At 37.6% G+C, this 18,095-nt stretch overlaps 1 protein-coding gene across 1 annotated transcript; it reads left to right on the top strand.

The window, feature by feature from the left end:
- Positions 1-5,559: 5,559 nt before the first annotated feature.
- LOC132554406 (uncharacterized) lies at positions 5,560-17,780 on the top strand. The gene is made up of 3 exons (XM_060218720.1): positions 5,560-5,826; positions 11,009-11,252; positions 17,155-17,780. Exons 1-3 carry the CDS (start codon positions 5,659-5,661, stop codon positions 17,274-17,276), a joined length of 534 nt encoding a protein of 177 aa, XP_060074703.1. The 5' UTR covers positions 5,560-5,658; the 3' UTR covers positions 17,277-17,780.
- The last annotated feature ends 315 nt before the right edge of the window (positions 17,781-18,095 follow it).

The raw sequence follows: 18,095 nt of genomic DNA, 5'->3' as shown, positions 1-18,095 counted from the left end.
ACAGAGGTATACCAAATATTAGAAAATATTATAAAAAAAGTGATTTGTAGTTCCCATTTTTTATAGAAATATATTGTTATCAATACAGTGAATACCGATACAGGAAAAAGCATACCAGGTATCCCGGAAGGTCCGTCCCCTTTCCCGAACCATTGCCTTTGATAGAAAATTATTGTTCCTTAGGACTAATTAGTTAGTCCTCTAATCGACATTGGGAAAATGATAAGACAAAAATGTTTGCTACCTGTAATAGATGTATGAAAAGTTGGATGTGGAGTTATAAACTCATTGCATTTAATGTCTTCGCTTTATTGATTCATTCGCATTAGAAAACCGAAAATAGATGTCTTTTTATGACGATGGCCTACATTCAATCAACGTGTTCTTTGTGAGAAAATCTCGTTAAAATCTCGTAAGAGTTGGTTTCAAATCAACGATCATACCGTTAATCTTTTTTTTTTCAAAATCTCATTGAAAACCACCGGTTACCAGACTATGTTTACATTTGTAAGCTTTAAATCTCACAGGGACTTGGCACCTATTCCTTACCCGCTGTCCATATGTAAATGGATTATAATGGATTATGGACCATGCGAAAAGAATTTGTGTCCCGTGTTTCATCCTACAGACGCCTTCCCAGGTCGTGTAATTCAGCAGATGATAACTCGTGCTCACCATTTAATAACTCGTGCTCACTAGATGATACCTCGTTCTCACTAGATGATAACTCGTGCTCACTAGATAATAACTCGTGCTCACTAGATGATAGCTCGTGCTCACTAGATGATAACCCGTGCTCACCAGATAATAACTCGTGCTCACTAGATGATAACTGGTGCTCAGTTGATGATAACTCATGCTCACTAGATAATAATTCGTTCTCGCCAGATGCTAACTCGTGCTCACAAGATAATAACTCGTGCTCACTAAATGATAACTCGTGCTCACTAGATAATAACTCGTGCTCACCAGATTAAAACTCGTGCTCACTAGATGATAACTCGTGCTCGCCAGATAATAAATCGTGCCCAGTAGATGCTAACTCGTGCTCACAAGATAATAACTCGTGCCCACTAGATGAAAACTCGTGCTCACTAGATGATAACTCGTGCTCGCCAGATAATAAATCGTGCCCAGTAGATGATAACTTGTGCTCACTAGATAATAACTCGTGCTCACTAAATGATAACTCGTGCTCACTAGATAATAACTCGTGCTCACCAGATAATAACTCGTGCTCACTAGATAATAACTGGTGCTCAGTTGATGATAACTCATGCTCACTAGATAATAATTCGTTCTCGCCAGATGCTTACTCGTGATCACAAGATAATAACTCGTGCTCACTAGATGAAAACTCGTGCTCACTAGATGATAACTCGTGCTCGCCAGATAATAAATCGTGCCCAGTAGATGATAACTTGTGCTCACTAGATAATAACTCGTGCTCACTAAATGATAACTCGTGCTCACTAGATAATAACTCGTGCTCACCAGATGAAAACTCGTGCTCACTAGATGAAAACTCATGCTCGCCAGATAATAAATCGTGCCCAGTAGATGCTAACTCGTGCTCACAAGATAATAACTCGTGCTCACCAGATGAAAACTCGTGCTCACTAGATGATAACTTGTGCTCACTAGATAATAACTCGTGCTCACTAAATGATAATTCGTGCTCACTAGATAATAACTCGTGCTCACCAGATGAAAACTCGTGCTCACTAGATGATAACTCGTGCTCGCCAGATAATAAATCGTGCCCAGTAGATGCTAACTCGTGCTCACAAGATAATAACTCGTGCTCACTAGATGAAAACTCGTGCTCACTAGATGATAACTCGTGCTCACTAGATAATAACTCGTGCTCACCAGATGAAAACTCGTGCTCACTAGATGATAACTCGTGCTCGCCAGATACTAAATCGTGCCCAGTAGATGCTAACTCGTGCTCACAAGATAATAACTCGTGCCCACTAGATGAAAACTCGTGCTCACTAGATGATAACTCGTGCTCGCCAGATAATAAATCGTGCCCAGTAGATGATAACTTGTGCTCACTAGATAATAACTCGTGCTCACTAAATGATAACTCGTGCTCACTAGATAATAACTCGTGCTCACTAGATAATAACTCGTGCTCACTAGATAATAACTGGTGCTCAGTTGATGATAACTCATGCTCACTAGATAATAATTCGTTCTCGCCAGATGCTTACTCGTGATCACAAGATAATAACTCGTGCTCACTAGATGAAAACTCGTGCTCACTAGATGATAACTCGTGCTCGCCAGATAATAAATCGTGCCCAGTAGATGATAACTTGTGCTCACTAGATAATAACTCGTGCTCACTAAATGATAACTCGTGCTCACTAGATAATAACTCGTGCTCACCAGATGAAAACTCGTGCTCGCCAGATAATAAATCGTGCCCAGTAGATGCTAACTCGTGCTCACAAGATAATAACTCGTGCTCACTAGATGAAAACTCGTGCTCACTAGATGATAACTTGTGCTCACTAGATAATAACTCGTGCTCACTAAATGATAACTCGTGCTCACTAGATAATAACTCGTGCTCACCAGATGAAAACTCGTGCTCACTAGATGAAAACTCGTGCTCACTAGATGATAACTCGTGCTCGCCAGATAATAAATCGTGCCCAGTAGATGATAACTTGTGCTCACTAGATAATAACTCGTGCTCACTAAATGATAACTCGTGCTCACTAGATAATAACTCGTGCTCACCAGATAATAACTCGTGCTCACTAGATAATAACTGGTGCTCAGTTGATGATAACTCATGCTCACTAGATAATAATTCGTTCTCGCCAGATGCTTACTCGTGATCACAAGATAATAACTCGTGCTCACTAGATGAAAACTCGTGCTCACTAGATGATAACTCGTGCTCGCCAGATAATAAATCGTGCCCAGGAGATGATAACTTGTGCTCACTAGATAATAACTCGTGCTCACTAAATGATAACTCGTGCTCACTAGATAATAACTCGTGCTCACCAGATGAAAACTCGTGCTCACTATATGAAAATAAATCTGCCCATGCTGATAACTTGTGCCAGATAATAACTCGTGCCCAGTAGATGATAACTCGTGCTCACTAAGATAATAACTCGTGCTCACTAGATGAAAACTCGTGCTCACTAGATGATAACTTAAATCGTGCTCACTAGATGAAAACTCGTGCTCACTAGATGATAACTTGTGCTCACTAGATAATAACTCGTGCTCACTAAATGATAACTCGTGCTCACTAGATGATAACTCGTGCTCGCCAGATAATAAATCGTGCCCAGTAGATGCTAACTCGTGCTCACAAGATAATAACTCGTGCTCACTAGATGAAAACTCGTGCTCACTAGATGATAACTCGTGCTCACTAGATAATAACTCGTGCTCACCAGATGAAAACTCGTGCTCACTAGATGATAACTCGTGCTCGCCAGATAATAAATCGTGCCCAGTAGATGCTAACTCGTGCTCACAAGATAATTACTCGTGCTCACTAGATGAAAACTCGTGCTCACTAGATGATAACTCGTGCTCGCCAGATAATAAATCGTGCCCAGTAGATGATAACTTGTGCTCACTAGATAATAACTCGTGCTCACTAAATGATAACTCGTGCTCACTAGATAATAACTCGTGCTCACCAGATGAAAACTCGTGCTCACTAGATGATAACTCATGCTCGCCAGATAATAAGTCGTGCCCAGTAGATGCTAACTCGTGTTCACAAGATAATAACTCGTGCTCACTAAATGATAACTCGTGCTCACTAGATAATAACTCGTGCTCACCAGATGAAAACTCGTGCTCACTAGATGATAACTCGTGCTCGCCAGATAATAAATCGTGCCCAGTAGATGCTAACTCGTGCTCACAAGATAATAACTCGTGCTCACTAGATGAAAACTCGTGCTCAATAGATAATAACTGGTGCTCACCAGATAATAACTCGTGCTCACTAGATGATAACTCGTGCTCGCCAGATAATAAATCGTGCCCAGTAGATGATAACTCGTGCTCACCAGATAATAACTCGTTCTCACTAGATGATAACTCGTGCTCACCAGATAATAACTCGTGCTCCCTAGATAATACTCGTGCCCACGGGAAAATGATTAGTGCGCATGACACAGATAATATTTACATGTGTCCCAAAGAGGGCTCCGTAATTTTCTGCTCCCAAAAAGAAAATATCAGAGATTGCTGAATATATCTAGGTAACTAAAAAGAGAAGACAGCTAACTGAGCTATCCAAAAGTTGATGTTGTTGTAGATATCATAATAAGCTAAGCAGTTATTTTGCAACATTATCTTTAGTTTGGGAATGGCAATAGAATAGAAGTTATCAAAACACAACCAGTAGAAGATTAGAGGGTAACGTTTCCATGCATACACGGTCATCTTCATCATACAAATTACCAGTGTGGAGCGCACTACCACTGCTGTAGGTAGTGTACGAGATGGCAAGGAATCGACCGACTTTTTCGGCTTTACTATAAACATAAGTACACTAAGGTCGAAAATAGTGTGACGAGATGGTTAAAATATTGTAGACAAAATTACACACAATGGTAATGCAGTGTACTGCAGTCAATTCGGCTACGCTTCGTTTAACACTGTCATAGAACAAGTGAAGATACACCTCCAGAGAATTAACACATGGTTTCAGTTGAGAATATATCGTATCGACAATTTTCTATCATCTGTGGATTACGAGGTGATATGTAGTTAAAACTTTTAGTTAAATAATACTCATTGGGTTAATTCTGTACATGCATTTCTGTATATTTCATCATCAGGAAACAATACGTTTGTCTACACATTCAATATCACTCTATGTGATAGTCAAAATTGAAAATTGAAATAAAATTTTTAAAATTGAGAAAAACGCAAATGTTTCTGTACATTCATATTGATTTGTTTTTGTATACTGTCGGTATGGAAACCTGGGTCGGTGTTTCAAAGACAGAAAATAGGCTACCAAGACTTATGCACCCTTACTACTAATACTATATATACAACAACTATTATTATTACTACTACTATACTACTGTATCTTGTACTGTTCGTTCACAACACTTCCCATACTGAAACGTCTAGATAAAACGTTAATACGTGAGAAATGCCGACTCGAATGTCCAAAATCTTACGCAGGCTGGGAGATAGCAGTGTTTATGTTGTTTGGAATAAACTATTTATTACATCTGAAATAGATCAGTTATTTAACTTTAATCTATGGGCAAAACTCTATATTCAAAACAAACTATTACATTGCCACCCATCTTTCCTCGTACCGTGGAGTGTTTACAGCTTAGCGTGCCGTTCGAAGTGACTTGGTTTACATTATCGCTGCCGATGACGGAAATGTGTACGATAAGGGAGAAACAGGATAGTCATTGGAACGGATTTTTATTGTAGGTATTTTCTCAATGAACACTCTGTACAGACCATGTGCCGGAGAAACCCCCAGTTGTTGGACACACGGCCTCAACACTGAATGAATCAATGAGCTAGTTGTTACCGTCTCATAAAGCACAGCAGGAGAAAATGTTTTCTTGACGAACGATAAGAAGCTTTCCATTTTAAAAACAAATGGAGCGTGGATAGAGCAAAGTGGCACGCATGACCGGCGAGATGTACCTCGAAATGTTGGTGATCTTATCCTGGGTAGGGGACGCCCTGACCGGTTCCTGCTTTCCAGCGCTCGACTGGTGCACACGTTGTGATGACATAACGTTGAACTGTATCGACGTCAACCTGGCGTGTTTGACTGTTAACCATACTTTTCGTGTGAGTACTTTATATTTGATTATCTGTCTGATACTGATAATGCACTTAGTAATGTCTAAAAATCTAAGCTGTTCAGCACGATAAAAAAAAACAAAAAAAACAAAAAAAAAAAAAAAAAATGTTTTCTGCTTTGAAGAAGTCGTTTTTTTGGTTACCAATTACTTGTATGTATAATATATCATTAGATATTCCAAAAATACATAGATGTATTTGATATCATTTGATTTAGTACAAATGCTTACGAACTCTTCTTCATTTGCTGTTCATGTATCCAAGAGTATCACGTATTGGAGATGTCTACATATCGTTTGGCTTTGCTTATTTTACACCTGATCACTACAGATTTTCATAAATCATTGAAAGAATTTATCTTATAACACTAACAATCATATTGTACTAGAAGCAGTAAGTAACACGACTTGTTTGGCTGTTACTAATAACATTAATAACGACAACTAAATAGTTATGAAAGCAAATAATGATTTTTTTTAAAATTACTTTTGCTAATAAATATATTATGTAACATTATACACTTTCAAAACCATGCTGATATCCCGTAATTACATTGAATGACAATAGTGACAAGACCGCATACTCTTATTATTAGTGAAGCGTAAAAATATCAACAAATGCTTCTTCCAGAGTCAAGACAACACAAGTGTGAAATATTTAGGTATGCCATCTTGTAATCTTACACAGAAACAGTATACCGTATAACATAAATTATAATTTAAGTTGATTGGTATGGTGGCTGATTCGGGACATCGTAATATCGCTTCGTTTAATGGGAAGCGATATTGCGATACCACGATACCACGATGCGATATCACGATAGCACGATGCGATACCACGACAGCGCGATGCGACACCAGGATATCGCGATGCGAGTCCACGATATCGCATCGTGCTATCGTAGTATCGCATCGTTATATCGTAATATCGCAATCTCGCTTCCCATTTAACGAAGCGATATTACGATGTCCCGAATCAGCAACCATAGATTGGTGACATCTCACTATCTCAGTGCCAGTCGGGATTATGATTATTATTATAATATATAATTATTATTTACAAGGGTATATGTATGAATTCTTGATTAAGAAACAATGATATGACGTCATTTTGGCATCGTGCTGACCTACTTTACGTCAACGTGTTACATGTCGCCCCAGATAACGCACATTACAACTAGACAAAAATCATTTACATGATTGTGACTTTCAGGGAGCCCGACTAATAAATAAATTAAAGTGGGAGGGGGGGGGGGGGGGCCTCGATAACTTGACACATACTCGATGATTATCATATTATATCTAGATGTTAGCTTTTGAACGGTTTTCAGTTGAAACTCATTATCTGTCGATATGATTGTAATTTTAGTACTATTGATCGCCATTTCATGTTCACCAAGACTGCATTCATCTTGACAATGATTAATTGTAGCCTGTAAACTGCGTCTGTTATTGACGTCAATCTCCACGATTGGGCCCCAAATACTAGGAAAATGACGAAAGTAACTCTAGCGTGACCCCGAAAGGTCAATGGAATACAGTTCACTGTGAACGTCATAAATCCTTATGGATGTATTCTAGCTCTGATGCTTGGGTTGAAATAGAATTTATATATATATATCTTTATCTACATTGTGTATATATATATATATGTGTTTATATACTTCGTTATCTACATTGTGCTTTTTAGCTGAAAATGACGTTTTTTTTTTAAATTGAATAATTTTCTATTGTGGTCTACTTTCTTTGATGACGTAGCTAATGACGTGATTCGGTTAATAGTGTCAACAACGTCAACGTTTTCGCGTTGCTAAGGTCTTCTCAACTTCGGAAGTCTTAGGTAGATTCGTGGATTCCGAATAGATGAACCACTTTTCCTGATGTTTATGACACCAAAACAAATACTAGAGGTTTCTTTATCTAGGAAAAGCTTTCAATTTGGTGAAAATTACAAATATTAAACCAAAGGGGGCCCTCGATTTAACCATAACTTCGAATATTTCTTTATCCAACCACATAAAGCCCAACAACGAATTTAACTACCTGAAAATGGTCAAATAAAGGATGTTGCTATGCAGTGTTAAGCTCATTTAATCATACTGGATTTTTTTTTCACTTCTCAGATGAGTAAACAACTACAGCACTATTTCATCTTTCATTCTTGTTTGTTTACACCCACTACGCGTCAATCATAAAAGTCAATTCATTACATTATAATAACGATAAATTGTCGTAGAATTTTATAATATAGATCATAAATTGATATTAATTCGAGACGTAGCAGTGATAAACCTTGTTAAATTATAGTTATATATATTCTTTTTAAACCAGGATATACAACGTACAGTTCAAAACACCGGATTTGTGTGGGTTTAGAAAAAAAATGGGTTTCAAAATGGGGGATAGCAAATGGAAAATCTGTCTTAAATTTTTAACAAAATCAATGTTAAAGTGAACTGTCTATTGTTTGTGTTTTCTGCTAGAAGAGGTTCAAGTAAACACATGAAGTAGGTCACAGTCAGTCAGTTTATGATGGATCTTTTTCAAAATGAAATGATTTAAAATGACTGGAAATTTTCCATTAACATTTCCATTTCCATTGCCGCTAGGCAATCATAATCCCTACTTAGCAAATTGCTGATCCCACAAGACCATGGAAAGCCTGGTCACGGCACACAAAACAGGTCACATTTTCAATTTCATAGCCTGTGACCATTGTCTGATCCAATATGGTAGAAATCATCATCATCATATTGCTTGTCAGGTTTCAAGAAATAGTAGGGTCTTTTTAAATTTCGCCGTGAATATCTTTTGGAGATCTACCTCATTTCCTTACCTAAATATAATGAGTTTTGATTCATGATGGAAAAAGCAGGAGTTTCTGTACTTTATTTTATTCAATTTTCCAAGATCAAGAAGCCAGCTGAAATATATATTTCCGGGTCCTTAAATCTGGGAAAGTAGTCACCAAGTCGCAATTCACGAATTTGAAATCTGTGAGTTGTGGTGATAATTAATGCAAAAAATTTAGATGAAATCTATCCATGACTTCCAGAGGTATACTCAAGAGCAGTATCTTAGCAACCAGAAACGTTAAAATTGTTGACGCTATTAACCGAACCACGCCGTCAACTGCGCCGTGTAAAAATGTAGTCCACCAGCGAAATTTCTTGAAAGAGTTAAATCGCCCGTTTTCAACCCATACAATATCTAAGTACAATTATAGATGACAAGGTATATAAAAAGATAAAGTTCAACGGTATTGTGTTAGAAATAAATTTATATTGAATAATGTCAGTACATCCTTAACAACCAATTTAAGACAACCATAAAAAAGGAAACATTAGCACACACCCTCCGCGCTATCAAGAGAAACCTCTCCACTTTCTTATGACGGGAACTCTTCTCTTTCACTACAAATGTACATCACCGTCTGTGTGTCTGTCCGCCTATCTCTCTCTCCCTGAGCAGCATGTATTGCGTAATATGATAACTTATAATTACATAGGGATCCTGATGTAGGTAATCGTCTGAAGCCGTACAAAACACCCATTCAGCGGTATGTCCTTCTCTCGCTGCGTATCAGGGATATTAAATAATGCTACCATGGTGATCCCAACTCACACGATGCTATCGCAAACGTAGTTAAATAGACACGTTTAAAGCTAATCGAAAAGAAACCATAAAAACTATTAATACACAATATGATAAATCGAATACTTTAAATAACTGGAATTCTTTGTAATCATATTACGTTCTGTAGTTAGGAACTCAAAGCGTATAGGTCGCTTGGTTTACTAAATATCTCGATCGGGGGAACATCTGGTTAAAGTGTACCATTTCTGGGACAGAGAACGAAAAGTCGACACATACTAAATGTACTTCAGCTGATTTTAAAATCACATACATGGTACAGAGTAATAATCAAACGTTAAAGCTATATATCTACATGAAGGAAATGATGGGCGTTGAGGATTATGAGAATTATACTAGTATCAACAGTTGGAGCTAAACTGCAAACATTTTATAGGAGAACTTCTATCTCCTGTGATTTAGATCCAAGTTTATATCACTAGGGAGGGCGGATTATAGTCTAACGGCAGGCGCTGATTTTAACTGTATCTTGGTTTGGAAACACTTTAATGCAATTTTATTGAAAACGACTGTAAAATTTCAAAAAAATATTTTGAAGTAATATAATATACGGTGCGTGATTGAAGAACATCCAATTGCCATAGGCATAGTTGTTAATGAAGATATTGTCACTCATTTAATATTATCTTGTTCCAGAATCTGGGTTGTCTGTGACGGCTTTAGTACTGCCTATATATAACGTAAAAATAGCAGCGACAATATATCATTTCTAAACTTTATCAGCCATACTACCATATCTCTCTCCTCCAGGCTTCAATCGTACTGGTACGTAAAGCTAGGACAGGTAAAAAGTGTAACCAGACACTTAATAATCTGCCACAATAATTCACCCGTTACGAAAAAAAAACAACCTGAAAAAAAAAACACGACGACATACATTATGCATCATAAAGATAAGACTTGTCTAATTCACAACACATCGGTCGAAAGCAATGAGGTCCCAGGATAAGATTGCAATGAAAATTACAAAAATCAACAGCCCTTCCTAATGTGTAGATGTAAACATTGAAAAACATGTATGGTAGTATCAAGTACTCTTCATGGCTGAAAAGGCCTTCAGCTGTTTTCCCAAACTTGTAAATTTCAAGACTCCAGGGTCTCACATTTCCCTTTTTGGTCCCGCCCCTCAAAGCCCCTCAAGGGAAGGAACCATATAATTTACAATTTTGGTGCGCCTTTAGCCATGAAATTTTCTTTTTTCTTTTTTTTTTTTTGAAAAAATTATTGAAATCGATTCAGGAGTTTTCCAGAAGTTGGAAATGTTGAAAAGGGGATCGCTGCTGGTCACCCTGCTATTTCCTAAGTCTTTTGACATACCGCCCTAAATTGAGGAATATGAGAAACGTAACAGACAACCATACTTATATATGTTACACCTACTTGTTGGGTTATTCATGTAATTGCAGCAATATAGGTCAGAGTTCATAGGGGTTGACGTCGTCGTAAGGATCTTGTTGCTTCTGTTGAAATATCTTCTGATATACACTTAATATATTGTATTTTTTTTTGTATTTCAGTTTGCTGCAATAAGTAATTTTACAAAAGCTGTCCACTTCCAAAATGGAGCGACACTGGGAATCCTTGGCGTGGAAACGCAAACACAGTTCGACCATTTCTGTGGAAGAAATAACATGCATATACATTCTGTACACTACCTGGATCAGCTGTGTTTTCAGGAAAGAGAGATCACTAAAGGCGTGTCAGAAACAAGTACATCAGATGAGGATGGAGCAGATACCGAAGATGTCAGTGACTTTATAGGTGTGTACACAAAATAGTTGGTGATAACAGTGTCAGATTGTAGATGATAAGAAAAACGACTTCGGTGGTCGAGCATACCCTTATAGTTAATTGTACATGTAATTGTGTTGAACAATTTTCTAAAGAGGTGTTTGACACATAAAACCATTTTTCTGATTAGAAACTTTACAATCATTCAGTCCTTAAATTCTAAATAGACAATGACAGGTCAACCATTTAGCCTGTAACTTCTAACTAGAACCGACTTTTCTTAATAATTCTGAACAGACACTTAGAAACTTGACGATAACATGTGGAGGAGTGTGGTAGGGTTGGGGGTTGCTAGGGAAGTTCCCGCCATCTCTTCCTTAGTAACCCCTACACTTACGACCCAATATCCACATGTAATCATCATGGTAATGTGTGACGTCATCACTCACAGAATTATCGCCCCTGTTACTAATTGTCTACCCTGTTCCGCTTGCTTTGTTACAGGGTTTTGACGTCATTGATGTTTCTAGCTATAATAAAGTATGTGATTAGACTGAAGGGTTGGTTTTTACGACGTCATTGATGTATTTGGCTATGGTAGACTACGTATTTCGACTGACAAGTTGATTTTTTTACGACGTCATTAAGTTTTCGGCTATACCGTTGAGTGTATACATCCTTTTTTACAACGGGAAATAACTTGTATGGTGTGTATGGTGTGTTTTGGCGTGTACTCTTAGTATTTTGCATGCAGAAACATAATTAATTTTTACAGTTTGTTTATTACGAAATATTACTATTTTACCAACAAAAAGCATAAAATTATTACATATATTTAAATTATCACATTTTCTATTTGCAAAACTTACATTTTCATTTATAAAATTATATCTTTAGTATTTGTTTTTCAAAACATGTAATGATGACAAAATAATCAAACTTTTGCTGCTGTTTTGCCGTTGTTCACTGCTGGTAGTTGCATGTTTTTCTGTTTTCATTGACAAAAATTTAGCATTTTACAATTCTTAATTACAAAATATTACTATTTTACATTTTATACTGACAAAAACAATATTTGAAAAAAAATCACATACAAAAATTTTACATTTCTTATTTGCAAAACGTTACTTTTAAAAAGATGATTGGCCTCAAAATGTCTTAAATTAGCATTTCCGGTATTCAGTGATGTTATAATGATGGTTACGGGTCCCACGGGTTGTTTGCAATTGTTGGGGAAAATTAAGGCCAGGTAGGAAGAAAAACTATAGATATGACCCATTTCGATGAAACACGCGTCATTACTACAATGTTGTCGAATTCTGTCTCTATGATGCCTACCGCTGTTCGTTCTCTTTACAAACTTTACTTTAGGTTAAAAAGAAAAGACTGGATATCTGCGATAATGAGTTGACCAAGTTAGTTACCGTGGATTATTGATGTTTGAAATATTCACTAAAGACTTGCGTGATGTACAAAGGACAGGTTCATTTCTTAAACAATTTAAAATGTTAGTAGCACAGAGCAATACATAAAGAGAAGGTGTTTGTCAGTCGTAAGGGGAAAATGTTGTCAAGAAAGCAAGAAGATTATCTGAGTAAGATATAGCACGATCCCAAGCACGTTTTAGGCTTAACGGGTCCCTCAAGGTTGTTTGAGGGCATGAAAAATGAAGGTTAATATAATATCAATCAATCACAGATCGCGATTGACTACAAAACCAAAACCTCTACAGCGTTCGAAGACAAGTGAGAAACCAAACCCCGCTGGTCTAAACCCCTTTAATCGGCGTTGATTACAAGTGTGATGCAGATTTGGCCGTCATATCTAACATCAAGGAGAATAATGACGGTGTGTGCTTTTACTAGTTGTCATCGATCTTTTTCGCGGTATGCTTGGGTAAAGCCTCTTAAAAACGAGAAAGCCAACACCGTTTTGGAAGTTTTCAAAGAAACCTTTGTCGAAAGAAAACCAGAACTCGTCAGATCGGACCACGGAGAGGAGTTTCTGAACGACTCGTTTAAACGCTATTGTAAATCCACAGGCGTCACACATGTAGCGAGTCACAGTGCTCACAAGCTGCCTTTGCCGAATCCTTCATAGGTAAATTGAAAAATATCACTAAAGATACTTCCACTCCAATCAGACATACAGGTTCACCGACGTGTTACCGGGTCTCCTTCGAAGCCACAACGGTAGGAAACATTCGATACTGCACGGTTTCGCCCCAAAGGACGTAAACGAAGACGCCAAACAGCTCAATTCAATCAGAAGAGAGAATAAGAAGCCTTTGAAGAGAAGGAAGTACAAATTCAAGAAAGGAGATAAGGTAAGATTGAGTTATAAGAAACGTCAGTTTCGTCGCATATGGCATAAGAAGTGGACCGAAGAAAATATTTCTCGAATGTATTTCCGAAGAAACATCCCCGTGTATAAAGTCAAAATTTGCAGAAAGTAAATAAAGGAAAAAACGGTCTGGAAGAAAGAAGTTTTAAAAACGAAAAAAGTAAAAGAAATTAGCATTAGTTCGGTGGTAAGGCCGGCAGCCAGATTCGAACTCTGGATCGATACCAACGTTGTATCCTCGAAAAAGCATACAAAGGGAAATCGAAAATGTATCAACACCATATTTACATCACACCTAACGATCACGTTTGTCCGATTTGTTTTCAATCTTTCACGAGGAAATATTCTAAGAAAGTGCACAAGAAACGAAAACATGTGTCATGAGATATGCATCAAAGAAAACATCCAAATGACGATACGCATCTCCCTGACAGTTCAACCTGACACAGTGTACCCATCGAAGAAAAACAATATCCTTTCAATATCAGCGGCGTACCCGAACATATGTTGTCATCCGTATCCGTCAGTCATTTCTTGCCTTGGATACATCCTTTTACGTGCCTGATCGCGGGCCCTACCGGAAGCGGAAAGACTGTGTTCGTAAAAACAAATCGTAGAAAACGTCCGAGAAATGATGACTCCCGTACCCGATCGCGTCGTGTGGTGTTACAGGGAACATCAGACTTTCTACGTGTTCGTTGAAGGCGTCAACTTTCACGAAGGTTGACCTAATCTAGATCGTGACGGAAGTGGATGCAAGCGTGACGTCGTTATTTATGAAGAAGGGTAATCACAGAAACATTAGCGTGATGTACATCGTACGAAATTGAATGTTTCCCCCCCCCAAAAAAAAAAAACGAACACAGAAACATCAGTCTTAACGCCCATTGCATCGTGTTGATGAAAAGCCATAGAGACACTTCGCAAAACAGACGTCTGTCTTCACAGATGTTTCCGAGAGGAAGCACTCTTCTGCGAAAAGCTTACGAAGAAGCAACGTCTTAACCCCCCGGTTATTTGCTAATAGACCTGAAACAAGGCACTAATCCTGATCACAGATTGCATACCGATATATTTCCCGGACAATATCAAAAGGTTTATCTTCCCTAAAAAGTCTATATAAGGTAGCCATCTATCGAAACATTTTTCAAACATTTGAAACGAGTCGTCGTTTCTCGATAAATGGATAAACACTGTAGAGACTTGCAGTATTTATGTCGAGCTAAACATGCAACGTGTAAAGCGATCCTCGAAAGGCCGACGAAGGTCTAATAAAACTATCTTTGAGTGCATTCAAAAGATATTATAAGGTCGTGTGCCGTTGATGAAACAACAGAAGAAACGTTTCTCACTCTTCGGTCTTCGTATATTAGTCAAGAGGCTGCTGTTAAAACAAAAGAAACGCATCGTCCAAAAGTGGGGTTCATTCAGGCACTGGCACCCACAGTGTTACCGTTAGCGACCAAACTCTGGGATGGACTTCGAGGGAATATGAGAAGTGATGCAGGGGTACAGTGTACGAGTGAGACCTAACCCGCCGGTGAACTCGATCGTGAAATCCATGCACGACATATACAGCGACATGTCAAACATCTTAAATCGAGACGATCTTCCGTTAGACGATAAAATGGCGTTATACAATCAGACTTTACAGAAGTACATGTCCAGATACCGGCATTACAGACACGACATTAATAAACCTATCTTGATTGATAACATCCACTCAGTTGGTGTATCGAAGGACAACGCAGCAACAGGAAAACCAAAGGACTCCATTCAAGACATCATCTTACACAGTGTACCGAACCCTCCACGTTCAAAAATGGAAATGTTGATGAATCGATTGAAAGACATCAGAACGTGGATGGCAAACGGGTTCCTGCACAGCCTTTACAACCGATTTTTACTGCAAAACATTACATAAGGAGCTACATGGTTTATTCAGGTTTATACAACATCGTAGAAATCGACAGGGATCGACAGGTCTTATTTGATTTCAATGCCTAAAACGAACACTTTGGAGATAGAAATCATCTCAGAAAAGATTTCATCTATGCCAGGAACATGATTGCCTCGTGCATTAACGTCGCCATGTTCGTTAGTATGTAATACCGATTCGGATACGAAACAAGGTCAACACTGGATTGCCGTATACATAGACGAAGAAAGAAGTGGAGAGTATTGCGATCCGTTTGGATTGTCCCCTTCTTTCACGACGCTTCCCTTAACTTTTTAAACAAACAGTGTATAACGTTGACATATAACCCTATTCGAATATAGCAACTCAACTCTCTAGTATATTTATATAAATATTTGATACACAGAGAAAGAGGGATAGCGATGACTGACTTAACGGAAGTTCTCAGAAAAGATTCCGATGCAAACAGTTATCATGTAGGTAGTTTTGTTCAAAATCTAATAAGTGGTCAACAAGGTAAAAAAGATAACTATGTGAGAAAACATAAAAGAAAAAACTAAAAAAAAAAAGAACTGAAAAAAAACCACCCCAAAAACTCAAAAACAAAATGTTGTATTAGACCTTAAAAATGCAGCCGGCAACAATGAGTCGATTGGTCATCGATGGTACCCTGTTTAATACGTTTTTTCACAGTTTCCTGACAATTGTAAACAACCCGGGGGACCCATAGCCATCATTAGAATATCACTGAATACTGTAAAAGTTCAAATAACACATTTTGAGGCCAAAAATAATTTTTACAAGTTATGTTTTGCAAATAAGAAAATGTAAGATGTTAATAATTTTGTACGTCAAAAACAAAACGAAATGCTTTTGTCATATTAAATGTAAAACAGTAATATTTTGTGAGTAAGAATTGTATAATGCTAAAAGTTTGTCAATAAAAACAGCATAGCTCCGTTTTTAAATGCAAAGTCATAATCCGTTGTTTTTAAAAAAGGATGTATACACTCTACAGTACTGCGGGAACTGGTTTGAATGGCAACTACACAATGTTGCTTGTACTGAAGGGCAAGGTCACATCCTTGTTGATATTGTAAAAGACAATGACAAACAAACTGATGCTTGGAAGGTTCATAACAGGTCTATACATCAGCTTCAGAAATGTTCAGGCATATTAGATTAACATCCTCGATACTCCAGGGGTTACAATCACCTTCGCCCACTGCACCTTTGGAATATATGACAAAATTAAAGGCACAAGTGGGTTTTAGGGTAAAAAAAATGACCAATCATAGACTGATATGCTTCTTCGAAGATTAAGGAGCGACAACCAATTCAAAGCCAGTATAATATACAGTTGTGAGACTTCTTCATTCGTTTAATATATACAAAGGATCAAACTAGTCTTCTTGTCTTATCCACAAAATGCCGCATATGGAACCTTAAAATTTGGCATGAACTTGTCCAGGAGTGCAGAGAGCGCTAGTAGGTTTAACCCCTGGTGTATCGGGGATGATTAGGTTAGATGCTGTGTCGCTTCCAATTCTTGGTCACACGTGACATTGGTTTGTTTCCAAACACTACTTGTTTTCCAAAGACTCGTAACAAAGCCTTTATGTTTTTTTTAAATGAAACAATGAAGAACTCCTGTTATGATCTCTGTTGCAGGTTACATAGTGTGGGGAGGCGTGGCCTGTGGAGTGCTTGTAGTCTTCCTGGTGGCAGTGCTGGCTCTGATGCTACGCCGTAAACAACAATCACACAGAGATACAAATAATTCAACACGCTGAATTTGTATTAAAACTGAGGAAACTCATTCAAATCTCCATGAATTTTGACAAGAAATTACACCACTTCAACTTTTTGTAACATCCAATCTCTGAAGATATTTGCCTCTTGTTCAATTGCAATATATGGGCCTTGCCTTGTGAGCAAATATCACTGTCATAAGCAAATATCACTGTATAAGCAAATATCACTGTCATAAAAGTGCATTAATAAAAGTTACAGAATGCATAGAATTAATTTGGAAAGAATTGAAATATAGGTTAACCTCCATACCTTAGCAAAGATGACAATAAGTATTAATCGATAAAAGTGCCCGAGTTTGCTGCAACCACACACATGTGTAGTATACAGTATTACGTATCATTGTTGTAATTATTGTTTGCTAAAAAAAATATTTCACTCTGAGAAATTCTGTCGGAATATGTGTAATTATGAATATTTTATTCAATGTGTTTAACTTATGAATAGCATAATAAGTATAATTACAAATAAACGTGGTTACCTTTTCTTCGTTTGGATATGTTTAATACAATCCTCTTTAAACCTATACAAGTACTCCAGGGTCAACATAAATTATCTCGCTACCATTAAAGACCTCATGAAGCATCACTCGACTCAAATGCCTTGGACCTGGTCTATATTCTCTGACCAACTAACCACTAGTATGTTGATCAGAAGACTTGTGAAAGAAATTGGTAATAGAAAGTTTGTTTTAGAAAATGAAAGCATTTGTATTTAAAAAATTGATGTATGTGTTGGAAATCAGTCATAGAGGCACAGCTTAAAAACTGCTCGTCATTAAGTAAGCCAAGAGCAAAGGG

The sequence above is a fragment of the Ylistrum balloti genome, unplaced genomic scaffold (assembly GCF_031769215.1).
Source record: "Ylistrum balloti isolate Yb309-2 unplaced genomic scaffold, AGI_CSIRO_Ybal_v1 Utg370402, whole genome shotgun sequence".
Taxonomy (NCBI): domain Eukaryota; kingdom Metazoa; phylum Mollusca; class Bivalvia; order Pectinida; family Pectinidae; genus Ylistrum; species Ylistrum balloti.
The sequence above is the reverse complement of the archived record's forward strand: the minus strand, read 5'-3'. Positions and strand labels throughout refer to the sequence as shown.

What these genes read in the sequence shown, in the direction of transcription:
- LOC132554406 (XM_060218720.1), top strand. Translation starts at nt 5,659, where the DNA reads ATGACCGGCGAGATGTACCTCGAAATGTTGGTGATCTTATCCTGGGTA. An exon ending in CTGTTAACCATACTTTTCGT is followed by an intron (nt 5,827 to 11,008) that starts GTGAGTACTTTA and finishes TTTGTATTTCAG; the next exon opens with TTTGCTGCAATAAGTAATTT. An exon ending in AGATGTCAGTGACTTTATAG is followed by an intron (nt 11,253 to 17,154) that starts GTGTGTACACAA and finishes TCTCTGTTGCAG; the next exon opens with GTTACATAGTGTGGGGAGGC.